We start from the raw sequence: 22276 nt of genomic DNA, 5'->3' as shown, positions 1-22276 counted from the left end.
GTAAATCAAGACTACGACTTCTCTTCATCTCTCACGAAAACAAACACTAAATTACCAGACTACCCCTTATCCTCACATGTCACACTTATAACAAACAAGTTAAAGATGTTATTCTAAATAATTTTCACATTTTAAAGGGATATAACACCACTAAACATATTTTCCAAGACCCCCTCCCCCTCCATAATTTTCTACCATCACGATACCAGTATTGGAAAGTACATAATACATAGTAGGCTTAAAACAACCACTTTAACAGTTTAGGTAGCTATCTTTATAATAAAAGGCGCTGTAACACGTATGTTCACATTGACTCAAGAACGTCCGCGCAAAATCCTAAATCAATTTTTTTACATTAAGAATCAATATAACTCCACATCAAATTGCGTCTTTTATTACATTCTTTGCTCATGTTGTGAAAAATTATACATAGAAAACACCAGTAGATTATTAGGAGAACGTACCTGAAAACATTTTAGAAATACAATAAATTGTAACACAGATAAACTAACGGTCCGACACTTTAATTTGCACAACCATACCCTTGACCATTTCAATATACTTGTTTTGAAGAAGGCCCCTGTAAAAAACTAAATGGTAAATTAAAAAACTAATAATAACAATAATTTTTTACCTAGGAACTATCCACCCCATTGGGCTAAATGAGCTGTTCAATTTTACCCACACTTAAATGGTTTTATACAGTGAATTATGTATCCATCTATTCATTTTCTAAAACTAAAGTACATATATATGTCTGCTTGTTTGTTTGTTTGTTTTGAATTTCGTGCAAAGCTACACGAGGGCTCTCTGCGCTAGCCGTTCCTAATTTAGAAATGTAAGACTAGAGGGTAGGCAGCTAGTCACCACCACCCAACGCCAATTCTTGGGCTACTTTTTTAAAAAAGAATAGTGGGATTGAGCGTCACATTATAACGCCCTGTGGGTGTAGCTATGAATACGTGTGTGTATATATATATAAGGAGATATATATATATGTTTGAAAGCAGTTATACACATTCATTTGTTACATTTTCACTCGACCTTCGATTTAGAATGTTTTCGTCTTACAGATTATACATGAAAAAGGGCATTGCCCGAAACTCTGTATCGACTTCAGTACTTATATTATATATATATATCTGTAGTTAACTTCTTGGGGAGGCCCGGCATGGCCTAGCGCGTAATGCGTGTGACTCGTAATCCGAGGGTCGCGGGTTCGCGCCATCGTCGCGCTAAACATGCTCGCCCTCCCAGCCGTGGGGGCGTTATAATGTTACGGTCAATCCCACTATTCGTTGGTAAAAGAGTAGCCCAAGAGTTGGCGGTGGGTGGTGATGACTAGCTGCCTTCCCTCTAGTCTTACACTGTTAAATTAGGGGCGGCTAGCACAGATAGCTCTCGAGTAGCTTTGTGCGAAATTCCAAAACAAACAAACTTCTTGGGGATTTGACCTACAACGACACTTTTCTTTTATATCTTTCAACAACTGCTACACGTGATTTCCTAGAGTTTGATGCAGATGAACAACGTATTTCTCACGTTTTACACATATACGTTTTGGTTGGGTTTTTTTTTTCATGAAAATAATCCCTCAGCTGAGGTTGAAACCACCCACTAAAACAGGTAGATATATTAATTAATTATATTTATCACACGACTTTACTTATGATCATACTTCGTCAGACAGAGGCGTTAATACTATAAATATTGTCGTAAACCGAAGGCAACAAGGTATTACTAACACTGATATATCATATATTCTATGTACACTAATTTATCTAGTAACGGGAGGAGTAACAGTCATAAAACATAGTTCTATTTATGTTAAAGTTTTATTAGAGATCCTAATATTTTACACGAAGTTATATAAACAAACCACATAAGATCGAAACGTGTTCCTTTCCTTTCAGTAACAAACTAGTATTCCAAGTAAATACCGTAATAGAGATAAAATTAGCTACAATTTTTTATATCCAGTGAACTGATTAATCATTTCTTTTTCTTTTCTTTGTATCGGAGTGTTTTACCGGTTATAACCGAAAATCGGAAGTCCTACACATAAGTCTCTCGTACATAAAAAGCCTTTCCTGGCAAGTGAAAACTGGTATCGTTTGCGTTCTCATTTAACCTTGAGAATACCTTAAATACAATTAGATAAACTGACATATGTCGATAGCCAGATCATCAGAGACAGTCTGATAATTATATCCAAACTACAGGCAAATGCTAAACACCTTGAGACCTAAATTATATGAGGCAAGTAGTTAAACAGCTAGAAAATCAAACACAGTCTGAGGAAGAAATTGGGAAAAACAAAATAATGAGTTTTGATTACTGCGAAGACACCATAAATGAAGAATTTAGTACCAAAAATAGGTTCAATAAATATTTTCTCTCACGTTACAACGTAACACAAAAAAATAACTTACCGAAATAGGAAGTGTAATATAAACAAACTAGCGTATTCATTGAACAATTGTACACATGCAATAAGGCTTGCAATACTGCAAAGATAGTTCGCTAACGCTCTTCGTCTGAACTCTTGACGCCAACATCCCACGCGTGTCTTAATTCTATGCAAGCAGTGCCTCAAATCCAAGTTTTAATACTTTGCGAGGAAACTTTTAACACCTCTAATAATATTTAATTTTTACTGAAATTATTTGTTTAATCACTATCAATAACTCTAAAACACTTTTAACAACTTAAATTAACATTTATGTTCAAAATTAGCTTACTAAGAGCCATCTCACTTCCATTAAGCCACTTCAACTGAAGATCAACATATGATCAACCCCATTACACAAACTTTCTTGCACTATGATTGGTCAATGTATTTTTGTAATTTGTCGAGAGGTGACGCTACATGCTGAGTGATGAACATACACTAGCTATTCTTTGCGTTATGCAACTGTGTGTTAAGTTTCCGGAGCATGTGTTTTCAGCTTGAATGACCACGCAATTTCAAAAGCTGTATTTTCAAAAACGTATATTTATATATTGGTTTAACAAATTGTTTCTATAAGAAACCATTTGTTATACCTTACCATAAACATTGTAATAAGAAACTTTTTCAAATAAAGTTTGTTACAGACAAAAACAAACAAACAAAGATTCGTCATTGATGATCACCAACCATATCAATCTTTCGTATTTGTTAGATATTCAACATAACAAGCACTAACAAATATCTTAACGGATGACGCATTTTCATCCGTTCAGAAATATTAGTTCCACAGATCTTTGTGATATTCAAACAAAAAGAAAACATTTTATTTTCCACTAGTGTTACAGTTCAAAACATTTTTTTCGGAAGCAGCTAACCGTTCAATGGTAAATTTTGGAATTGTTTGAGACATACAGTTAATGACACATGACTTCACAGTATGTCCTATAACAATTATTTATGAACAAGTCTAACATGAACAGTATGCACTTTATATAATCTAATTCTCCCTAGTCAGTTTATTTTATGTTTAAGCTGTTATTATCACACATAATTTTAGTCACTTCAAAACAGCGGAGTGATCGTGTTGAACCACCTCTCTTTGTTTGATTTTTTATGGTTTATTAAAATTCCATAAATGTGCCACGCAATGGCAGAGCACAGACAGCCCTTTGTGCGTAATTCTAAATAATTAATCAAACCTATGAATATGATATACTGTAATAACCTATAGAAATTTCACGGATGTGATTTTTCTAATTTTCGCCGTTCTTTTTTTGTTTCCCGTTTTATTTGGTCTAGTAGTTTTAAGAAAATATGACTCTAATTTTATAATACGATTGGAGAGTAACTCTTGAACTGTGTTAACAGTATCAAGACCACAGCTGGGAAACGAAGGAAATTAAAGGCTGTGTTTGATCTTCTTTTCATTTTGTAAAATAAGTGAATGGTTATATCTATCATTTCTGTGTTTAAACACCGCTTCCAGGAATATAATTTCTTATTTTGAAGAAATAAGTCTTTGATTGTATTATTTAAAAAATACTGATTTTACTATATGTTATCATGAATTACGTCTCTCTCTAGCGACCAGTTATGTATTTCTGTGACTAGTCTCAAGTTTTCTGCTCCGACATTGACAATTTCTTGGTTATTTTGTTGCTGTTTTTTACTTTCAAGTAATAATTGGCTGAAGTTTGGTGAACGTAGCTGAAGGTCAACTATTTTCGTTAACAAGCTGGAATTTTCGAAAACAGTTAAAAATCTAGAACCGATCGAAATAGAGTGTCTTGGCACATACCAACATATTCTGAAGAATTTTTTAATATGTACTTTAAGTTAGTTACTACAAAAGTCGAACATATTGTGGGGAAAAGATCGCACTCTGACATACAGTTTGATTGATGTTCATCAGAAAAGTCAAATGTTTCCACAGAACATTAAGTTTAGGACTGTTAAGCAAGAAATAAATAGAATATGGACATTAAATGAAAAGCCTTGAAACACAGTAGCGCAGAAAACGGAGAAGCAGGAGTGATCGTTTCCCCAGCTTTATGTAGAGGTAGTACGTTGGCATGGCAACATTCACTCTCAATTAGAGGAAGTTTTACGGAAAGCAAAATTAAGAAATATCCTTTTCAAGAGTACAAATACCATTTATTAAAAATTTCAAAAACCGTATGTCTACTGTATAGTGTCACTAATTACTCAAAAATAATACCTTTCGCGTGTAAAAAGATAACTGACAACTTCAGGTTTGTTGAAAGTCTCTCTCTCTGGTAAACACAAGTTTATACGCCAATCTGAACACAACCTTGTTTAAAATATAACACTCTTTACTAAAAACACAGTGTAATTTAACAAAACCGAGCGGGCCTCTCTATAATTACTGTCTGGTTGATGGGGCCGGAAAACAACAGTGAAAACAAGATAAATGACGAGACATATTCCTGAAAATACTCGACTTACATACCCTGGCAAAACGAGAACTCAGTATGGTATCCCACACGTCTACAGGTTACATACTTCAATTAATGTTCTACACACAGAACCTGTTGTGCATGTTTCTCAACTAGCCTGTTTGAATAGAAGTCTGGACAGGAATGTATACATGTGAATCTGAAACTTAAGAACAAAGACTGCAGTATGTAGCCTTTGCATGCGTAAAAGGATTAACACATACGAGTATTTATGTCCTTGAAACACCCATCAAAGAATATGATACCTGCATGGTCAAATTTCAAAATACATATATTACGTAAATATACCTGAATAAAGATATATACTCTTCAAAAAAAGAAACGCAAAAGGCAAAATATGAGACAAATTGTTAACAAGTTTATTCTGGGTAGTTCTGTATGACATGTGTGAAACTTTGCACATTCACTGTTGAACATCCAAAGTCTGCAAAGGCGAAGTCCACGCTCACTAGGTGAAGTTTAACGTCACTCAACGTCAATAACGAGTATGCCCCCCCGTGAGCATCAATAACTGCTTGGCATCTCCTGCCCATGGAAGCGATGAGATGACGAATCACATCCTGTGGAATGGCTGTCCACTCAGCCTGCAAAGCTGCTGCAAGCTGAGGTAGAGTCTGCGGTTGAGGTTGTCGCCGTCGCAGACGTCGGTCCAACTTCTCTCAAAAATGTTCGATGGGTTTAAATCTGGTGATCTGGAGGGCCAGGGAAGAACGTTGATGTCGTGGTGTCTCAAGAAAACAGTGGTGAGTCGGGCTGTGTGAGGACGGGCGTTGTCATGTTGAAAAACGTCGTTGACGTTCACCGTGATGGGTTGCACATGGGGCCTAAGAATCTCGTCGACGGTTGCGTACGGTCTGATCGGAAATCCTACGCAGCCCTGGTATGGTTGAGACAGTAGACGTCTCAGTGGTGGTCCTATCCCGAAGGTGACATAACCGGATGTTGCGATCTTGTGCGGGCGTGGTCACACGAGGTCTGCCAGATCGTGGACGGTCACGAGTTGATCCATGTTGTTGGTGACGATTCCATAGCCTTGTGATAGTGCTTGGGTGGACATTCACAGCTCTGACAACATCTGATCGAGATTTGCCTGCTTCTAAGCGACCAATGGCGTTGTTGCGTTGTGCTTCCAAAAATAGGAGGTGGTATAAAGTGTTCATGCGTCTACTTTAATGGTCAGTTGTGTAGCCTTTCAGGTGAATTACTTGGCGCAATCACTCCTCATAGCCCTCCATGATCGTTTCATGGTACTCGACTGGTATTTTCTTCCATTCTTCTTTACAGAAGGCCTCCAACTCTTGCAAGTTTTTGGATAACGCTGATGAACCCTGGCCTTCAACTCATGCTAAACGTTTTCAATTGGGTTGAAAATTCCCTTACCAGTTTCTGTATGTCATTACGTGTTAAACGAGGGTTCCTACTAACTTCTGAGAACCTTCCTCTTGGTTCTCTCTGGAATTTTGGTGGGGCGTCCGGAACGAGGGAGGTTAGCAGTTGATCCTGCAAGCTTAAACTTGGCAATTATGCTTTGAACAGTAGATTTCGGTACATTAAGTTGTGTAGCAATACCGGAAAGAGACTCACGAGACTTGTATTTTACAATAATTCGGTTTTTTAAATCAATGGACAGTTGTTTCCTGTTCTCCATGATGACCAAGCAGATAATGACGGAGACGGCGCTAAATTGCCAGAAGTAAATTTTTTGCTGGCTGAATTCCAATAATTATGAACCCAGTGTTTAGTTTTGGAATGGTATAATGTAGTTTATTCGCCAAACTTAACAAAATTTTTACGGGAATATCAGTTTTTTTCACACGTTCTGAACTATACGAACACTTTCTGCTCCTATTTTTGGTTATTTGTTTATAAACGGTTTATTTGTCGTTTAATTTACATAAAAATTTATGTAGATGTGTGTTAGTATAATATTTATATTATATTATACTTCTATTAGCCTAATCATGATACTTTTTTTAACTTATGAGCAAAAAACCACTCGGGACGCAGGGGTACGAACACTTTCTGTCGTAACTGTAACAGTACGTGAACAGCCAGCCGTACAGTACCTACTAAACAAACAAGACTTATAGAGAGAAAAAATCCCCTTCGTTCACCGTGAACATCCATATGAACCTTTCTAAAACCACCAGAAATATTTTTTACCTTAACGTGCCAGATATTTTAAACCACATTGTACCTAAAGAAAATGGTTGATTGGTACCAGTTATCCTAATTCTTTTATTTAATAAAACCAGTGTCTTCGATTACTAAACTTTTTGTTTCTTATTACACTGCTACATTAGGGACGGCTAGCGCAAATAGCCCTAGAGTAGCCATGCGCGAAATTCAAAACAAACCACTCTCACAGTTTAGTTTCATGAATTTGATAATAAAATGTATTATTAAACAAAACTGCCCAATTAATGAGTTTATTTAAAAAATAACAACAAAAGAAAACACTTAAATGAAAAAAATGGTTGTTGATCATGGAATTAAACCCGAATATTTAAGTATATATTATTATGGTGCAAAATCTCTAACGAAATAGAATTCTTGTTAAAGTTTGGATTATTAATATAAACTGATTTGGCTGCTGCTTGTTTAAGGCGACTTCAAACGTTTACAATAAACTTATCAAAAACAGTGTGTTACTATAAGTATACACAATGAAGTCAATTGCATACAATAATAATACGAAGTTGCAAACATTGTATCTCATAATGAATGCACACAGATAGTGAACAGCAATAAAACAAGGTGAAACTAGTTCAGAGGTAGTGAAAAGGTACAAGTTGTGGGTAGAAGTAGTCCACTAAATAATAGGTTAAAGCACTTAACCTATATTTCATTTGTTGTTGTTGTAGCAACGCATAGAATAATAACAAAGAAATAAAATAAAAACAAATATAATGCGAAAGAGAGAAACAGAATATACACATATTATATTAATGAATACGATATAAGAAACAAATACAAGATACGAAACAAATATACCATATTGAGCCTAATAAGAAATCCATCAATTAATAATAGAAAGCATATTATAATAAGTCTTAAAAAAGACTTTTATTCTATTCATATTTTAAGAGTTTATTTAAAGTTTATTCTAAGAGTCTATGCTCTATATTTTAAGAAATAAGTAGTGTGTACAATATGATTATTTTTAAAGTAATTTGTTTGTTTGTTTCTGAATTTCGCGCAAAGCTACTCAAGGGCTATCTGCGCTAGCCGTCCCTAATTTAGCAGTGTAAGACTAGAGGGAAGGCAGCTAGTCATCACCAACCACCGCCAACTCTTGGGCTACTATTTTACCAACGAATAGTGGGATTGACCGTACATTATAATGCCCCCACGGTTGGGAGGGCGAGCATGTTTGGTGCGACCGGGATTCGAACCCGCGACCTCCGGATTACGAGTCGAACGCCTTAACACACTTCGCCATGCCGAACTCTTTTAAAATTACAGAACTTCACATTTTAGAATGTAATTGCCTTATATTTTTATATAGGATATAATAAAACTTTGAAATGATTTCTTGTTTCTTTGCTTGATTAGAACAAAACTTTACGACGGGCTCTCTCTGTATTGTTCCAACCACCAATATCATAACCCACTTTTTAGAGCACGAGCCTTCATTCAGACTTACTGTTTAGCCATTAAAGGCATTGTAAAATAAAAGAGAAATATGCTTATAGTTTTATAAATAAAATATACTTTTCAATTTATTGTTACATAATTATATTGTACTAGATCCAGGTGTTGTAAATTTAAACTTTGTGTTATGTGTGACATATCAAAAATGGATTACTTCTGCTTGAATGCTGCTTATTATGAAGAAGGAAGAAACAGATCGTTTGTTTTGAATTTTTCTGCTATCTGCACTCGCCGTCTCTAATTTAGCAGCGTAGTCATCACCGCCCAATCTAGAGTTACTGTGTTTCCAACGAAGAGTAGGAGGGAACGTTATAAAGGGTCACGACTCGAGCGTCCTAACCATCTGGCCAAGTTGGGCCATTAAAATCGTTTAGACGGACAAAATATGTATCTAATTGGTTGCTAGAATAAGATGTGATGTTCAGTCCACACATTATTCAAAATAACAGTTTTTACTGGAAGTATTTGTATTTGTTTGTTTTTGTTTTTTGAATTTCGCACAAAGCTACTCGAGGGCTATCTGTGCTAGCCGTCCCTAATTTAGTAGTGTAAGACTAGAGGGAAGGCAGCTAGTAATCACCACCCACCTCCAACTCTTGGGCTACTCTTTTACCAACGAATAGTGGGATTGACCGTCACATTTTTACGCCCCCACGGCTGAAAGGGCGAGCATGTTTGGCGCGACGGGGATGTAAACCCGCGACCCTCAGATTACGAGTCACACACCATAACACGCTTGACCATGCTGGGCCATTTGTATTTGAAAAGCTGCAAAGCTGCTTGAGAGCTATCTGCGCTAGCCATCCCTAATTTAGCAGCTTGGGCTACTCTTTTACCAACGAATAGTGGAATTGACCGTCACAATTATAACGCCCTCACGGCTGAAAGGGCGAACATGTTTGGTGCGACGGGAATTCGAATCCTCAATCCTCGGATTACGAGTCGAATATCTTAACCCACCTGGCCATGCCAGTGCTGCTGGAAGTAAACTATATGAATTAATAACCAGATAGGTTACTCTGTACCTATTCGAAAATAATTCATAAAATTAAATTTATAATGGTGACACCAGAAATAGTTTATTTAAGAAAAATATACATATATTAAAATGGTAATTATTTTTCACCATAAATAAACACGTTATATTTAGCGGTTTATTTTTAATTGCCAAGATTACTAAATGCACAGTTATTTTCCCGTTTCTAGATATTTTATTTGTTCGTTTAATTTTAATGCAAAGTTACACAATGGGTTATGCGTGCCCTGTCAATCGCAGGGAGTCAACGATGACCGAAGAAGGTCGAAACGTTGTTCGCTCCTCTACATAGTGCTTTCTCTACTCATACCAACCGTTTTTACATATACAAAAAAACTAATACATACCATCTAATGGCTCAGCGGTATGTCTGTAGATTTGCAAAACTGAAATATCGGTTTTCATACCCGTAGAAAGCACAGCACAGAAAGCCAACTGTACAGCCTTGTACTTAATAATAAACAAACCAACTAATATATACTTCTTCCTTCAACCCATATTAATTAAGAAGTTGTGTCTAACTAATGATAACAGCCACTGTTTTTCTCCAAGATTTTTTAGAGTAATATAATTGTTTCATAACAATTACGTTATACGTATATTTTTATATGCTAATACCTACTATAAAACAATCTAACAACAACGAATTGTGCGTGTTTTTCTTAAGTTGCAGTACAAATTGTTTGACAAGAAAAAAGTGTTACGTTACTGAAAATTGTAAATTCGTTTTTTAAAAGTTATTATTATATTTATTAAATAAACCTTTCCGGTAAATTACTAGTAATCAGTAATGTGCTTAAACAGACATAGCAAGAAACAAATAATCACTTTTTAACCAACCAAAGCAGAGCTTTTACAGTATGTAGCGTAAATTCAACCCATAGAAACAAAAGGTTCAGATATTTTTTCTTCAAAGTTAGTAGTCACTTGATCAAATAACACCAATTTCCAAAAAGATCGCTTCATTTTATAACAAAATTGCTGAGTCAATCCAGTTTACAGTGTGGGTTTGTATTTATACAGCTGTATAAATATTTAAAATGAAAAGTCAAACACTGTTGTAGGATACAGTTGCCTTCTGGCCAACATTCACGTTAAAACATTCAAAATTTTAACTTACAACGATACATTTGACACCAGTGTTTGTAAAATGTACAAGAACATTAAGTGTATTTTACAGTGCTACATACACAAACAAATTATAAACAGCAGGTAACTCTAAGAATATCATTCTATTTGATAAACACCGATATAAATAAATAAAAGGTTTACGAAAACAGAGGAGTTTGATATAAAACACAGCTTCACCTCGCTATTTTCCGTGACTTCCTGCAATAGCCTGATGGAGTTCACACCAATTACTCCAGATTACAAACACTCAAAGATCCACAATAGAATGATGATAGAGTTGGAATTCATTAAATCAATTCAAGCTGCAACAAAATGTACACAGGAAAAAGAAAAGCAAAAATAAGATTGAAAGAACATCAATATGATATGAACTGTCGTATTAACAAGAATATGACATAAATATGTCAATACTATGTCCCCTACTACAGCTGAAGATTTATAAAGCTGTGATGGTAATTTTGACAGGATGAATGTAAATATCATAATACACAAAAAACATAGAAAGGAACCTAAAATATAACTTTTTTATAATTAAATATGTTTTTGAAAATGAACTCACTGTTAACAGTATTTAATTGAATACGTTCTAAGCTAACACTGTACATATTAGCCCTGATGAGGGTAACTGTGTCACCGAAACTAGTTGGCTTGAAGTCAAATTAAATATTTTACTTTTCATTGTGCGAAGAATCGTCGTATTTTTTATTCTTAATAATGATGAAATGGAAACGCAGGTCATTAGACCTTTTACTACGAATAGCAATATTTCTCATTTAACTACGACGGCCTGAGAGTGTATTATCACGGTAGTTAATTATGACTGATATTAGTCCCCCAGTGGTACATTGTACGTCCAAGGGTCACACCACTAGAAAACAGCTTTCGATACTCGTAGTGGAGAGTAGGTAAATCGCCGATTGTGTAGTTTCATGCTTAATTCCAAAAGCAAACTAACTGCTATTAATTACTTGATGGTCTCACTGATGAATAAAGAATTGGTTGCAAAAAAAATTAAAACTTCTTTTCATTAACAAATGCATACATTATACTTTTCACTGAATATTATTTTCTTCGTTAACAAATCAGAAACCATCTTGAAAACATGAAAAATACATACTGTTCAACAGGGGCGTAGATATTTTACACCCGATGGGGGGAGGATTTTTGCAACCACTTATGTGGACTGTTCAATTTGCAAATTGGTAATCTCTGATTACGTGAACCTGAAAGCTGTAAATATGCAGTCACAGAGTAATCTTGTTGCCACGATACTTCAAGGTTTCCATGTAGGTTTGTATAAGTGAGATGTTGTGAACAGTTTTCAAAATGTTAATAGAATAAAGACAAATGTGTCACAATTAACTGCCACATGAATTTATTCCTGCACACTGTACAGTATAAAAGATGGCCAATATACTTGACAAGGTTTATAATAACTTTCATTGCATGAATTACGCTTTCAAATATTAATAAAATTAGTAATTACCCTTGATAAGTTTATATCTACTGAAAAACTTCATGTTGTTTGATAAAAATAATCAAAATGTCTTTGCGAACTCTTGAAAATTACACATCAATACAATGTAGCACATAATTATTCATACTTTTCATTGAAGTAAGATTCATTTAGTCCTCTAGTCTACATGTTCCCAAACGTAGAGCTCCTTTGTGATGATCTGTTCATGAATTGTTTCATAAGCTCTTCTATATTTATTTTGTAGACCTTATCTTTGTGAGTGTGACAAACTGCCACATGGTTGAGGCGGCACTGAGACATAGTTGACCTTAACCACGTCTTCAACCGTCTTAATGCAGAAAAGCTGCGTTCACATTTGCAGCTGGATACTGGACATACAAGCAAAATTTTCATGAGAAGAAACACTTTACTAAACATCTGCTGGCTTGTTTCATTCATTCTACAGTAAGCATTCTTTGCACCTTTCAGAAATACCGCTTTTGTTGTTCCTTTGAACATGGGCAACTGAAACTCGAGCCGTTGTGCAGAGATTTCTGGATAAAAGTTTATAACCGAGTTGTCAATCTTGCCAGATGTTAACATGTTCTCAAGTGCCAGATATTGCCTCAAGTCATTATTGTCTGCATTGAATCTAGTGGTCACATGTTCTATGACTGTGTCCACAAATTCAAAATATTGGCTTCTGTAGTAATCTCTAGCTGTTGCAGAATGGTGTGCTGAGCCATCACCTGTGATCCTTCTGGGGAGTCTGCGAATGCGTGGTAGTTCAATAGACACCAGATCTAGGGAATTTACCTTTTTCACAGCTTCATCAAATATCTTGTTGTAATTTTCCTGTGTTCGCAATATCTGCAATTGCTCAACTGTCATTACAGATGCTTCAATCATGCCAGATACTGTCGCTGATTTTGCTTGGAATGCACGGTTTAGTTCCTCTAATGCAGCTAATGGATGCTGGGCCATCAATAATCCTAAAACTGTCTTTCCTTTGTCAAATCTGTCCAGCAGACCTCGTGCTTTCACTGTTACATCTGATTTTTCATTTGCTAATTCAGACAAAGAATCAACAATGTCACTGTAGTGATCATTAGCACATGTAATTGCAGATAGGCGGCACAACCAGCGTGTTGGACACAGTGGGCGGATGTATTTACTGTACGCACCACTCATGTTAGCGGCTCCATCATAAGTTTGTGCTCTTAATCCTGACAGTGGTAAATTGAGTCTAGTCAGTACATCAAGTATAGTCGAGGATATTGTTTCAGCAGTTGTATTGGAAACACTGTACAAACCAAGAAATATCTCATGGACGTCAAGGTTCTCATATCCGTATCGTACACATATTGCTTCCTGTTCGGCATCTGTAACATCTTGAGTGTCATCAACCATAATGCAAAGATTTTACTTTGCTGCACTTCGTGTGCTATGTTCCTCAGTATTTGATGGCTGAACATCTCCATTATTTCATTCTGAGCCTGGGGTGATGTGAATGTGGTTTTCTTTGACAAGTAGACCGTCAACTCAGAATCTTCCTCTTCCAGGAGCTTCATTAACTGCAGGAAGTTCCCTCCGTATCAGTATGTCCACGTAATGCTAAACCTTGATGAAGTAAGAAACGTAAACTTCTGAATATTTTGGCTTGATTTCTTTTCCATTCTTCCTGCTGCTTCTTTTTTCCATCATGTAGCTGGACAGTCACTGGAGTTACATCAAGTGAACCTTCTGGAGATATAGCGAATCTGTGCTGAGAGGAGGATTGGTGTTTGTTGAATTTTTGTTTTGCCTTTTTCCAATTGCAAAAACCGGTGGATATGAAGGTATACTCCACTGGCCTCTCCAATTTTCCTGTAAAAAGGCCTCTATTTTCCGCCTTGGCACAATGAAAGCATATGACTTTTTGAGTCTGATTGTCGAAGTGCAGCCATGGGAACTCATCAAACCACTTGCCCTGGAAGTTGATATTTTGAGATTTTGCTTTCTGTCGTGGTATTAGTTGTGCGTCTGGATGATATGGCTTTCCACACTGTATCTGTGTAGCGTCAAATTTTTCATTATTGCACAAACTTGTTTCACAAATATCTGGTGTTTCATGATGTGCAATAGTTGCACAAGCATTTTCAGACTCGTCCTCTGATGAACATGGTATTTCCTCTGTATGACAAGTTTCTATTCCTTTGCTTGAGGTTGTTGGATTATCTGCATCTGCATTGTCACTTGTAGTACCAGTAACTGGCTTGCAGAGCTGTCTAATATCGAAAAGTTTCAGACTCTTGCTTTTCATAATTGGAATCTGTTACCCAGATGACTCAACAGGCTAAAATACAGTCTTTATTGAAAAACTCTAACGTACAACGAACGAAGATAGAACAGAATGGAAGTAGGACTGAACTGTACAATGTATTTAAGTCAAACACGCGAACCTCACATTGATTACTGAGCCGACTGACCGCCTGGGCATCGCTGGGACAATAATGTGCGCTAGTTACAACACAAGTAATAGCAAGTTTCTCGAAAAATGCTTAAACAATCACAAATATATTATATTCCTGTTAAAGCTCATGAAAAGGCAAACACGTTGTGATATAACGTCTATAAGCACGTCTATTAAATAAAAACACCTAAACAAACACTAACAATACAATTCGAGTAGAGGTTTCAGGCCGTTGAAATCGCTCCTTTTGTGTTCTAATTATACAAGAAAATACAATATTTTTACTATCTATGATAAGAGAATATATTGTTCTTTTACCATAAAGCACCAGCACTTTTTTAGAGGGCGGTGATAATCTGAAATTTCATGGATTAATGAGGGCCACAAACATAGGTCTAATGAGCCTTTTTTGTAAAATCGTGGCTCACACTAAAAGGAGCGGAGGGGGTGATGTAGGGCGTGTCTGGGTCCGAGCAGCCTGAACCTGTCGTTAACTTGCACTAAACGTACACTATCATCAACGGCTTCGGCAGCTCAGGAGAGTAAGGCGTTCGACAATAAAACCAGCTAGAAATGCATGAAAACAAATGGCGTAAGAAAACCGCACAATATACACATAAGATTGATGCAGCTACAAGCTTGGGAATAATAGCTTGGTAAATAAGCTATTTACGCTTGGGAATAATATCTTCGAATTTCATGCTCTGTTCAATCTGTTGGATGAAAATTTTACTTAATCTTACACTACGTACAAGACGTAGGTAGATTCTGTGATAGTGCTTGCAAGCCTTGCATGTATACTTAGACCTACTGATTGATACTTAACGAACTATCGTTTAGATCGAAAAGCTTAGAAGCACGTCTATATTAAAGATGTACATTTCGGCTACTGAAAAAGCCTACATCTTGCCCTAATTATGTAATTCGATTGGTAAGAACACGAGAATCACAAGAACAAACACACAATTTGTCGGCCTGTTATGCAATAGAACAATTCAACAGATCAAACTGTAAGGGGGGATGACTGTATGCACCATACCCCCACCTAAAATGAAGGGGGATGTATCTCACCCATCCTCCCAGAATCTACGCCCCGACTATCCAATCATTATATTTCTTATTTAAGGATATTTTCATACAGGACCTAAAATTTTTTACAAGTTGCAGTACAGAAAATAAATGTTTAATAAAAAAATCATACTATCCTCATACTTTCCATTAGAGGAAACTTTTAAACAACTCGGAAGTGTCTTTTGGTTCGGTATAGTAGCAAAAAATAGCATCTATTATTAAAAATAAAATGGGTAGATTAAATATTCATACTTTTCGTTAGAGAATATTTTCTTTAATAACCTAGAAGTGCCTTTTAGAAAGTGGCAAATAATAACATATTAGTAAAAAAAATACACGCAATATAATTATCATACTTTTCATTCGAAGATTTTTTTTAGCAAATCAGGAGTGGATTTTTAGATTGTTATGGAATTCCACCCACATTTGCTTGGAATTTATTTTTGTTACTAGCAAAGCCTTAAGGGTTAACACTTGAAGTTGTGCTTTTCTGATATCCACAATTTTAATAATTTATGAGAAAAAAAAAACTTTTAACAGAAGAACTGGTTCCAGGGAGATATAGTATGAACTAGATTATTTCTGATATTCGTTGATGCCTAATATCTCTTTCACTGAAATAAGTGAAGAGTTCTACTCAACGACTGTCAACTGGGATTTTAGATTCATTGCAGTTTAATACTTTGTAACTAATAGATTACTGTGTAACAAATGAAAATTCATCAAATAGTTCATTATAAAACTTAGGTTTAAAAAATGCATAGTCTTTCCGACATCTGACCACCTTGTAACACGTTTTAGTGAAGCTAGCTGAAATTTCAAGCTCTTGAGAGTGACTCGGCCACTGGTCTACTATACCAAAATATGTCCCTTGATAGACTGTAGCAGCGTTTACAACTATTGGGTTGAGGAATAATTCGTGAGCGTTTTTTCAAGTTAAAAAAATATATTCATAAATGAAACGCTTTCGCAAAATATTTCATGTCATTTGGTAGATAATTTTTTGCTCTAATAGATGGTGTGTTTGATTTTCATATGTCTTTAATTTTTGCTTTCATTTTCAGCTCATTAAATGGAATGTCAAGTGGACAAAATCGAGCATTTTCGACACCATCTGCTTTTCGCATTTAATTTCTTGCAATTTCGTTTAAAACAATGCATACTATATACCTAGGTATTACATGAAATAAAGTATCATAATAAATGTCTTGGGTGTAATGTGTTCATGCATTGAAGTATTGTATAGTCTTGCATGTAATGCTTGAATGAAATTATTTAAAAACGCTCACGAATTATTCCTCAACCTAACACTTATGTATCAACCAACCCATCTTGTTAGTTTACATATTAACAGCCTAAATGAATGTAAAAAAATCAAATTAGATTTTGTTTTAGATCACTAAGTTCCATCAAATATTCAATAGTTGAATAATTTTTACTTTCAATCTTCAAAACAACTTGGTGAAAGGTTACTGTTCGACTTGCACAAAGTTAAGTAAGATTTCTGAACATGAATTTTTGGAAAAAATTTCATTTCAAACGAACATTTTTTATGACTTACAAATTACAATTTTAGATCAGGGAAACAACATGAGAATCCTTTCAACTGCAGGCGTATGTGCTAACCACAATGTTTTACATAGTTGTTCATACACGGTCTTGACAAAATCTCAAAATTATTTCAGTTCTTCTACTTTGACAGTATACATATAGAATAACGAATAAATCTCTACAATGATACTTTCCACATCAATAGGCAGGCAATCGCTGAAAGACTAAATAGAATTACATGCAATGTGGGATCCATATACAACACCACAATTAAATCTCTGTCCAAAAGTCTATTTGGTTTCTTTAAAATACTATTAACTCCTCTTTTTTGTACCCCAACAAAATTACTGTTCACGTTATCACAGCAGAAAGCAACTAATTTACTGTCGAGATCGTACTCTGTAAAACCTGCAGTTAAATATTTCACAACAATGTTTGAATTTTTACTGGCTTTGACTTAAAGTCAAGGAGTTTCACTTGAACAACTTCATAGGGCTGAAAAAACTGGAAATAACATTACATTCCCTAGGTTTGATGTTTCAGTTAACACAATGAGCAGCTACTAACTGTTTTTTTTTCACTTCAATTATAGAAAACACTGCAAAAACATTTGTAAAAAATTATTTCACCCTTATATCTGGCATACCTGAATGTTGGTTCAAAGCATACCTGCATAATATTTGATGCACAGACTGGAATCTTTGGTTTTCTTTGAATTTATGGTAGGCCTACACAACTTTAGTTGCAGTCATTTTTAAATCTTTAGCGCTAGGTATCAAGCTTTTAAAATACTTTTCATCTGTTTTTCCAGAAGCAGCACAATAATTAGTAGATTTGTGTTTTATCAAACAGATGTGTAGTTGTATCATTCGCCCCACCAAGAGCAGTATTGAATTCTGTTCTGCATTTTTCACATCAGACATCACTTTCTGCAACTGTTTCCATAAAGAAAAGATATTTAGATTGCATATCCATGATGAAATTTACTTTCATTTGAGCACTGTTGCAATCAGGGATAATATATTTATGAATTTAGGAAAGAATATGTGAAAGAAAATCACATTACTGTCACATTAGTACCTTTTATGCCAACTTTATTCATTAAACGTTTTAATGAAATATATTTATTAAGCATTGTTACAATTAATCCATGTTGTACAAACAACCTACTTCATTAAATTAGTTACTGAATTTGTTATTGCTAAGCCTAAAACAGTAAATACAGCAACACAAATAATTGTTATCTCTTGAGGTAATGTTACTGTTAGGCTAATTAAACTGTCACTGTTCATAACACACCAGTAAAAGTATTGTTACTATTAGTAATAATATTTACATCATGTCCATGACTTCACATGGACACACCAATGAGTCTCAAGTGACATCAGGGCTGTTCCTCTGTGGGACAGCGGTAAGTCTTCTAGTTCACAACTCTAAAATCAGGGATTTAATTCCCCTTGGTGGACACAGAAGATAGCTCGATGTGGTTTTACTACAAGAAACACATACAGAGACATTAGGGCTAAAGCTCAAACGAAAATACCATGCAATCAAAAAGTCAACAAAATTAATAAATTTGATAACTGTTAATAAAGATGTCAGTTGTATATAATAAACATTCATATTTTCCACAGTTATAACTAACCTAAATATGATAATTATTTAACAAAATTGTCTGACAAAAAAATAGAAAATCATGTTTAAGATAATGACAGTATGTAAGTGAAATGTTACAGTAATAATTGTATACAGACTGACATAATCTGCAAAAATGAAACATAACAGAGGTGTAAAGAAATTGTCAAAAATATTTTTGGACATTTAATCTATATCCCAAAATAAAGCAAACTAATTTCATATTACTTTGTCAGTTATGACAATATCACTACGTATGAATGCTAATATGACATTTCAATGATTTCATAGTATAAAGGTCAACAGCTAATGCGTAAAGGTGTTTCATGAGACAATACAAGAATTAATTCCATATGATTACATCCTCAATAAATATATGATTATCTATGTACTCGAATGTTAGTATATGAAAATGAACGCTGTTTATACAAAGACTGGACAAATCTTATGTACAGTACTTACCGATATTCATTTTGATAATGGGGGACATTTAATGTCATTATCTCCCAAAACTGGACATTTGCACATCCTATAAAGTTTCTGGGGAACAGCGGGAAAAGCAGCTCAAAAATGGGACTGTTCCACCAAAATTGGGGTGACTGGTTACATTAGTTTTGAATAGCTGTCTAACTAACTGTACACTAAACAGTACTTTATATGAGAACAGATAGGTTAGGACCTCTAACAAACAAGTACATAAGAAGTAAATAACATAAAAAAATTGTAAACCACAAATTACTAGCAATGCAAATTTAAGGCAAGTATTAAATATCATGAACTGCAAAAGTGGCTTATAATTAGGATCGCAAGGAACTGCACAAAAGCGAAAGAGAACGTTCAGACAGAAAAAAAAAGCACCCTAAACATTAAATATTCCATTCAAACAACACTTTACTATTGACTGCTCAGGATGTACACATGAAAAAAAATGTACAAAAAAGTTTGCATGTTAGACTTACAAGGAAAAGAAACTCTATTTAAAGCGGCATGTTTGTATATCTTATTTATTCTATTGTCAGTCTACAAAACTTTTGTAGAATACTAAATAAAGTACTGGGAAGATCATATGGGTATTTAAAAGTCTATTTGTTTCCTTTGTACTTTAGATAAGCTAAAAAAATTAAAATTATAGTGGAAGCCATGTTATCATTACCCCTTAAAGTTAGCTTCCAATAAATATATAATATCCTTTAATTAAAAACCTTAATTACAGTGTGAAATAAGGATTACCAACTAATTACAAATGAACATTAGATGGCTTTAACATCCTTTGTACACTATACAATCAGTGTCTTTAGGGTACCAACTCCTACATTATGAATGAAATAAAAAAGTAAAAAAATTACTTGTAATATTATGTTATACACATACAAGGTCTGTTAAAAAATACGCAGACTGTTTGAATTGCGCGGCTCCAGTTGGTTCCAGGGGAATCCGCTTGGTGTCACTAGGTTCGCACAGATCAGCTGATTACGACGCCATTTCCGATTGCAGATATCTTCATTTGTGTATTAGCTACGCGGTTTTAAGTGAAGTGCGGTTTTAAGTGAAGTGCTTCATTTTTTTAGCTACGCGGTTTTAAGTGAAGTGCAATTTTTTCATTTGGCGGATTTCAGAATGAATGACCTGAAGGAGCAACGACTCACTGTGAAATTTTGTGTTAAACTTGGAAAATCTGCAACTGAAACTTTTGCTATGCTTAACACGGCTTATGGTGATGTTGCTATAAAGCGTACGGCATGTTTCAAGTGGCATGAACGCTTTATGGATGGTCGACAGTCCATTGAAGATGATGGCGTCCTGGACGTCCTTCCACGCCAACTGACGACCCACACATCGACAAAATCAACACCCTGGTGCGGGCAAATCGACGTCTGACTGTCAGGGAGCTTGCTGAAGAGTGCGGGATATCAGTTGGATCTTGTTACGAGATTTTGGCCAAAAAATTGAAGATGCACCTCGTTGCTGCGAAATTTGTGCCTCAGAACTCGTGAGTTTTTGGCCAAACACTCGATCACTGTTCTTCCCCACCCCCCTACTCACCTGACCTTGCTCCTTGAGATATTTTCTTGTTCCCCAAACTCAAAAGACCCTTGAAAGGAAGAAGATTTGAGACGATTCCCGAGATTAAGCCAAATGCGACGAAGGAGCTGGAGGACATTACAAAAGAAGCGTACCAGGACTGTTTCAACAAGTGGACACACCGTTGGGATAAGTGTGTGCATTGGGGAGGAGAGTACTTTGAAGGGGTCCCAGACCTGTAACTTCTAAATAAAATACATTTTGTTTTATGACGTCAGTCCGCATATTTTTTAAACAGCCCTCCTACTTGGAATGAAAGACAGAAATGTTCATTTAAAACAATATTTTAGACTATATGTTTTATTTGGAAATTTTACTTTTCTTCTGGTAAAATTTTGTGTTTATTGGGGTTGTGTGTACACTTCCCATTTCTATGAATTTTATATAAATAATTCAGTTGCATAAAAACCATAAATACTTACTATATTCTTAAACAAATCTCCATGATAAACTCTAGCTGCAATCAAATAGTCATCAGCTACAGTAAGCCATCATAAACTGTATCAAGTATGTTTGTTATCATTGTAGCACATAAAGTTAGCTACTACATCAAGTAATCCTTTGCTCATATTTAAGCATAAACATACCCAGCAAACAAGATAAATAGAGACTTTGAAATTTGAAAAACTGCAAAAAAAAGTAAATAAATAAGGCTGGAGGTACTATAGACATTATGTACTCAAAGTATAAATTTATATTTTAACTCTACTAAATATACTTCTAGGAGCCAAAAGCAAATGTCTTCTCAACAAAATTTAAAGCAAACAAGGCTGGAGGTACCTATAGACATTATGTACTCAAAGTATAAATTTCTGGTTTGATTGTACCAAAACCAAGTAGTGGGACCAGTCGATGAAATTTATTTTCTGTCTTCCCATTGATCTCTCTTAAACTGAGGGAAAGAGACATCAGAGAAACAAATGAGAAGGAAGAAGAGGAGCAGTATATATATATATACTGGACAACACACTTTACAATGACTATGACATCTTTAACAGTCTTATATTTGTAACTTTGTCATTTCCACATGACAAAGAAGTCACCATCACTTGATAAATGATAAATTATTAAAATGCTTTTGAATGAAAAGCTAATCTAAAAAAAAATCAAATTTTCAATTATGATCACAAAAATTAGTAACTCAAAAAAAAAAAAATTCTACACACACAAGCATGCCAATAAAAGCAAACATTCAAAACATGCAGAGCACTAAGAATTAAGAAAACAACTTGCACAGAATAATTCATTCATAAAAAAGTAAGCAAACAAGGCTGGAGAT

At 35.0% G+C, this 22276-nt stretch overlaps 1 protein-coding gene across 23 annotated transcripts in view; it reads right to left on the bottom strand.

Annotated features, from left to right (window-relative positions):
- The window catches only part of LOC143244728 (RIMS-binding protein 2-like), a 196704-nt gene extending 177854 nt beyond the window's left edge, over nt 1–18850 (bottom strand). For 16 of the 23 annotated variants that reach the window (XR_013025295.1, XR_013025294.1, XM_076489894.1 and 13 more), the window contains exon 1: nt 2742–2802. Coding sequence is in view for 17 of the 23 variants with exons in the window: in XM_076489894.1 (XP_076346009.1) it covers nt 2742–2762 (21 nt within the window). In the remaining 6 variants the exon portion in view is untranslated. Of the gene's footprint in view, nt 1–2432; nt 2807–17949; nt 18216–18616 lie in introns of those variants that run through there. The other 7 variants (XM_076489899.1, XM_076489911.1, XM_076489898.1 and 4 more) reach the window with 5 other exon arrangements.
- Between the last annotated feature and the right edge of the window lie 3426 nt (nt 18851–22276).

The sequence above is a fragment of the Tachypleus tridentatus genome, chromosome 2 (assembly GCF_004210375.1).
Source record: "Tachypleus tridentatus isolate NWPU-2018 chromosome 2, ASM421037v1, whole genome shotgun sequence".
Lineage (NCBI taxonomy): Eukaryota > Metazoa > Arthropoda > Merostomata > Xiphosura > Limulidae > Tachypleus > Tachypleus tridentatus.
This window is presented reverse-complemented; position numbering and strand designations above follow the sequence as displayed.